The sequence below is a fragment of the Castanea sativa genome, chromosome 6 (genome assembly GCF_040712315.1).
Source record: "Castanea sativa cultivar Marrone di Chiusa Pesio chromosome 6, ASM4071231v1".
Classification (NCBI taxonomy): Eukaryota; Viridiplantae; Streptophyta; class Magnoliopsida; order Fagales; family Fagaceae; genus Castanea; species Castanea sativa.
The window spans coordinates 2,405,349-2,411,761 of record NC_134018.1 but is presented as its reverse complement, the minus strand read 5'-3'; the positions used below and the strand labels follow the sequence as shown (position 1 = coordinate 2,411,761).

Sequence of the window (6,413 nt, the reverse complement as noted above, 5' to 3'; positions counted from 1 at the left end):
TTCATGGCCTCCAATCGAATAAAAGCTTCCCCCTTTGCTACAAGGTAAGGGAAATTTTTTTTACACATACACTAATACACAAACTCTTGCACATACATTAAAAAAAAAAAAAAAAACTCAAGTCAACATTTCAATTGTAATAGACAGTTCTTTTTTAATAAGGATATAGAAAAGACAATCCTCCAAGCTACGGTTTTCCCCAATCCAACTAAAGTCTTTGGTTGAAAAAGAAATTTCTGTTTAACAAAAAAATAAAAAAAAACTTATTAGTATCTTAGTTTGATAAAAAAAACTTATTAGTACCTTAGTTTGATGATAAAGAATTACCAAAGTCATGAGTGAACATGTAAATTATAAAACCCTATAAAAATAAAAAAAAAAAACCTAAAACCCGCAACCTCAAATCACGTTTTCACTAGAGCTAGATCAAATACAATATAACAATCCCATCCCTCTCTCTTTCTCTCTGGAATTCTCTCTGTGCTCCAAAAACAGCAATGTCTTCTTCTTCAATCTCATCCTCTCTTCGATTATTCACCACCAAACTCCCAAGACCTCTTCTTTGTCCCAAAACCTTAATCCCCTCTAAACCCCATAACCTCTCTTTCTTAAAACCCATCTCTTTTCAAAGGCTCCCCACTACCCCATCATCATCACCATCACCATCACCATCAGTATCAGCATCGAGCTCTGTGCCTCTGCAACCCATAGAAGAACTGCCACCTAAGCTCCAAGAGATTGTCAAGCTGTTCCAGTCCGTGCAAGAGCCAAAGGCCAAGTACGAGCAGCTCTTGTTTTACGGTAAAAACCTTAAACCCCTCGAGACCCAGTTCAAAACTAAGGATAACAAGGTCGAAGGTTGTGTCTCTCAGGTCTGGGTCAGGGCCTATTTGGACTCGGATGATAATGTTGTTTTCGAGGCTGATTCTGACTCGGTTCTCACAAAGGGACTCGCTGCTCTGCTCGTTAATGGGCTATCGGGTCGACCCGTTAATGAGGTTATTCGGGTCTCACCGGATTTCGCGGTGCTTCTTGGGCTTCAGCAGAGTCTCACTCCTTCGAGGAATAATGGGTTCTTGAATATGTTGAGGTTGATGCAGAAGAAGGCGCTTCAGTTGGCAATGGAAGCCGAAAAGGGCGAGAATTTGGGTTTGAAAATGGATGGCAGTGTTGAAAATGGGAACTTTGGATCGAATTCTGATCTGGGTGTTGAAAAAACTCCGGTTGGGGTATCGAATTTGGGGTTGAAAGTAGATAGCAGAGATGGAAATGTGAATGTTGAATTGGATTCTGAGGTGGGTGGAGAAAGAAACCGGGTTCAGAGTTCGAATTCAGGTGGTTTGGGGAGTCGAGGGACGAGAATAAAGGAGAAATTGGAGAGTGAGCTTAGTCCTGTGGCCATAGAAGTGGAAGATATCTCTTATCAGCATGCTGGGCATGCTGGTGTTAGAGGAAGTGATGGGGAGACACATTTTAATGTAAAAGTTGTGTCTAAGGAGTTTGAAGGGAAAAGTTTGGTTAAGAGGCATAGGCTTGTTTATGGTTTGTTGCAAGAGGAGTTGCAGAGTGGACTACACGCATTGTCCATTGTGGCAAAGACACCTTCTGAAGTTAATGGAAGTTGAAGTGTATTGATGACTTTTATAAGATGAGGTTCAATTTTTTCTTTCTTTGTTTACTTTATTTCATTTCATAGAGAGTTACTAGTGATGATTATTGGTCCAAATTGTCAGAAACATTGTATTATGAATGATTAGTTAGAAATAATGTTGAATTTTGAGAATTTTGTATCTTGAATCTTTATAATGGACGATCGAGTTACACTTATACTTGTGGAACCTTGGGATGAACTAACTACACATATGTGAATTTATTAAGGCTCCCTGTTCAGACTTTAATCTTCTTGTTATGTAGTCTATAAGATAATGGCTGAAAAATTTCTACTTCAATTTGACTGCTAGGAATATGTAGTGTTCAAACTGATAAACCCTCCTTAACTTGACAATGGATGTAAACCTATGACCTTAATTAAATCTAACATATCATGATTGATCCTTTATGTGAATTCCTCCCCATGCACAAAGTTCTTGGTGGTCTAGGAAAAAAAAAAGGTGGGGGCTGGCTAACTGTTTCTTGATTTTGCCATGGAAATCAAGATTATATTCTGTGACAATAGGAGGCAAATAACTGATTGTAGTAGGATTCATATAAATTTCCGAGTAAGGAGTTTGTTATTTAAACAAGAATGGTCATGGTAGCAGGACATTAGGAGTGGTTTAATTTTGTTCGAGATTGTAGTGAGGAAAGAAGGGGAGCATGGTAGGCTTCAGAACAAACTAGAAGAGACCAGTATTCAACATGGTTGTTTAGCCATAAAATAAAATAAAAGGTATTCAACATTGATGGAAGATGTTAACATAGTGATAATCTATGATAGTCTTGGAACATTTGCAGAAGAAAGATTTGAGGAAGTTTTGAAAATAAGTTTCTAGAATTTGAATTTCCAAGTATGAAATGATATAATGTTGAGTCTATGCATAAATAAATTTGAGAGGAAAGACCTTTGATGTTTAAAGTAGCTTTGTTGTTTTAAAATTAGATAGTGTTATGTATCAAATATTATGAAAATTTCAAATTACCATTTAAACATAAATCTTTTCATATTCGGAGATTGAGTCACTGTTTAGAGCCTATTGTACAACTCATCAGGTATGTTAAAATGCAGTTACAAGTTTTTTGATAAGTATAGTCAATTGTATTGAACTAAAAAGCAAAACAGTACAAAGGAGGCAGCATGGAATCAGTACTTTATTCCAGCTATACCCATGGGAGTCCCTACATATCTACTTCTACTTCCTACATAAAAAGAGTGAAGAGCTCTTTCGACAGTGTTTTTGGTTTACTCAATTTTGGTGGGCCAAAACTCACCGTTTCATGCACAGTATAATTGAGCTTGCCATTTTCTCCCCTTGTAAGTGATCTTGTCTGATAGACGAATTCATAGAATGATATACCATGAAACAAATTTTTCTTAAAAAAAAAATGATTTGTTTCATGGTGTTACTATTGTTTCTTGAAAAAACCATCTACCTATGAGGTTGACTACTTCAGGTAAGAGAAAATGTATTTTTTTATCAAACTCATTTATGTTTCACTACGAGCAATGCTATGGACTTAATTGTTTGTTTAAGAGACACCTTACTATTAATGAGTTGTAATTTTCAGAATTTTCAATTTGCAAAGAGCTGTCCTAACTGTAGAATTAACTGCAGATTGGATGAACAACATTTTGAATTTCTATCAATACAGAATGTTGCTCAACAGGTAAGCTGAGATTTTGGTCATTCTTATTTTTGATTTCAGGTTAAATCAATTTGAAGAGTTTCTTGGCTACAACTAATTAAGCCCTCCTGAAATTTGACTGAATTTTTTAGCTTCTGCAATTGGGTTCATCTTTGTATTTGGTCAAATGAGACATCTTTGTTAGTAATTCGTATAATTTTCATTCTTTTCTGCAATCTGCAAATTATTGAAATAATTTGCATAGGATTGCACCTCTTAGTTTGCTTTTAGCTTTGTCTTTCAAATCATGTGTACAAAGATTTTGACATTTATTTCACGTACGTTTGCCTCACTGCATTGAGCTTGTAAATTGAGTCTTCACATCAAATGTTGATCAAGGTTAAGCTCCAAAATGAAAAAAAAAATTAATAAGAAGAAAAATAAAAGTCCAGTGGTAGCAAATGAGATCTAAGGGAGGTATCTATGTGTCAATACCAGGAAGGATAAAAACAAACTAAAACTTTATGGCTCCCTAAGCATTGGAAACATTGGAGGATGTGGGTTTACATAAGAGGACTCTAAATTGTCGTAGAAACTACCTCCCTATGTTGCTTGTGCTATATCAAACTCTTTTTTCCCCTACCAGATCCGGAATCTTGAAATTTCCTGGAAAAATCAGCCATTTATCAGCTCCTTCCAGCCTAATCATTCCATCTTTTGATGAGAAGAGCAATGCTTCAAGACTTCCTACTGCAGGGTCTGAAAGATGAAATCTTGTTCTCTCTGAATTTGGAAGCCTTCACCTTCAATAAAGGTTCCTGTTGAACTAGAGTTTACTATGAATATACTAATTGGATAGAACAAAAATCTTAAGAGCACTTTCATGTTTGTAACTCTTTTTTTCTTGGTCAATTGAGAACAATATTTCAAAATTGTTTTATACAAACACATCCGAACAGTACCTATGTTATTAAATCTTTGTTTATGAAATCACTGAAGGTTATCTTTGACATTGTGCAATACCCATAAAAGTGACCGTGTGATTAAGTTTTTGTATCTGTCATTGGATTGTAATTAATCTTCATATCTGGTATTCAAATTTTGATAGTGAATTGCATATGACAAATTTTAGTTTTTTATTTTTTTATTTTTTTTTTATAAGTAAAAAAAAAAAAAAAAGAAGCTTTTACCATTAACCAAGCATGTTGCACGTGCTGCCAACACTAGTTAACAATTCAATGAGTCAATAAGATTGCACAAAGTTAAACACCTCCTCCCATCCAAAGGTATCCAGTAGACTAAGGACACGATTGTAGCCTTTCAATATTCAAATCTAGTCCTTCAAAGGTCCTATTTTCTCCCTCCAAATGTGCCACATCAAACATTAGGGATGCACTTACAAGTTACATGGAGTTGGATGAGGCTCCTTTTCAATGTTTCATGCCCATCTCCAATTTAATTTTCTTCAATGAATTATATACTCTTGTAGTTCTGACTGCTACACTTCTACTGTCTTGTTAATGAAATTTTATCCATTCCTTATAGTTGTGAGTAAAATGTTTGAGGGCTTGGGGCTAGTCTAGAAATATTTCCTACGTATTCTAGTTTTCCTCAGTGATGTCAATTATGTTGCCAACCGTCTCCATTAAAGATTAGTAACCAACGTATGCTTTTAGATGAATGAGATGGATGGTAATATACAGTACAGAATATAATTGAATCATGTAGGAACGTGAGCAGGGGAAAAGCAAAAGCAAAAGCAGATAATAAGGACAATTCTAGTTTATTCTCCACTGATCTCTGCCTACCATTTTTCACAATATTTTAAACCCACAAAAGATTTCAATATAGCTGTGCTTGAAATTGCAGAGAGCTACTATTTTCAACAGTCCACTAAAAGGTTAGTCTTGACATGCTTTGAGTTCAAGACATAACTCTGCATAAAATGAAAATCACATCGTTCTTGTAGTTTAAGTACTCCAAAAACACCCTTTAGGGTTACAACTAAAAGAATTTCATTGCATGTTGAATAGAATATTTGTTGTATACATGATAAAAGCTTATGAAACTGTGCTTTGTACACCAAATTTACCATTTTAGATCAAATCCAAGCAGAAATTTTGTTCTGCTTCCTCACCTTGTTGTTCTGCAGCTTCGAGCAACTAGAACACCAGTTGGTGGACCAGTCATCTGTAATTGACATCTGCTATGCAACCAGTAAGAAATCCGAATCAAACCTAGCGTGGCTTTCACTCTGTAAGTTCCTCTTACATTATAACTGACCTTGTTGCTCTGTACCTGCTTTTGAAGTTCCACAGCAAGATTCTGGGGCAAAAAAACCAAGCTGGATATGAAGTGAACTGCTTCCAATCTCTTCTTTCCTCTTCTTTGAGTAAAAGGCTCTATAGCTTGAGTAGCTATTAGCCTGTCAGAAAAGAAAAGCTCTACACTCAAATACTCAAATCTTACATCAATTTTCCGATTTGGGTTAGAGAAATTTGCAAGGAAAGTAAAGTCACCATTGAAATACTCTGGTGAGTCGAAGTAGATAGCGTTGAGGTTTGCATTAGGTATGTCAAATAACGGGTATCGTGGTTTAATGACAAGGAAGGTGACCAATGTTGCTACTCCAAAGAAGATGAGAATAAGGCAAAATATGAGACACAGAATTGCACTACACCATATAATTGGGTTGGTCCGGCGAGGCCGAGCTTTCAGTAGTGTTGATGGGTTTCTTGATTTTCTGATGACTGATTTTGGGGTATTTGGTGCTTGGTTTTGTTGATACTCGGCTTGTTTTGCCCGGATTTGTTTATTCTCTGCTTGTTTTGATTGGTTTGGTTGATTCCCGTTTTGTTTTGATATAACAATTTGATCGAGAGATACTGGAATTGTTTGCTTTTGGGGTGGAGGTGGAGGCAGAGGTGGAGGTGGAGGTGGAGGTGGGAGGGCAAGCATGTTTGTTGAAAGTGTTTTGATGAAAAACCAATGAAGTAATAGTATAAAAAGATGGAATGTGAAAGATGAAGATGGCAGTGTCTTTAAATAAATTAACAAGTGGGTTTAAAGAAAGTAAAGAGGAAAAGAAGCTTTTGATTGAGCGGTAGTGGGACCAATGTGTTGTGTTTTTG

At 36.0% G+C, this 6,413-nt stretch overlaps 2 protein-coding genes across 2 annotated transcripts; one reads left to right on the top strand and one right to left on the bottom strand.

The window, feature by feature from the left end:
* The first annotated feature begins 404 nt into the window (after positions 1-404).
* Positions 405-1,827, top strand: LOC142638436 (sufE-like protein 1, chloroplastic/mitochondrial). Its single transcript, XM_075812471.1, has one exon. It carries the CDS (start codon positions 498-500, stop codon positions 1,623-1,625), a length of 1,128 nt encoding a protein of 375 aa, XP_075668586.1. The 5' UTR covers positions 405-497; the 3' UTR covers positions 1,626-1,827.
* Positions 1,828-5,048: 3,221 nt separating this feature from the next.
* LOC142639048 (uncharacterized protein At1g08160) lies at positions 5,049-6,413 on the bottom strand. The gene has a single exon (XM_075813139.1). The coding sequence runs from the start codon at positions 6,238-6,240 to the stop codon at positions 5,416-5,418; it is 825 nt and encodes a 274-aa protein (XP_075669254.1). The 5' UTR covers positions 6,241-6,413; the 3' UTR covers positions 5,049-5,415.

Excerpts from the sequence above, each read along its gene's own strand:
- LOC142638436 (XM_075812471.1), top strand. The coding sequence starts at position 498 with ATGTCTTCTTCTTCAATCTCATCCTCTCTTCGATTATTCACCACCAAA.
- LOC142639048 (XM_075813139.1), bottom strand. The coding sequence starts at position 6,240 with ATGCTTGCCCTCCCACCTCCACCTCCACCTCCACCTCTGCCTCCACCT.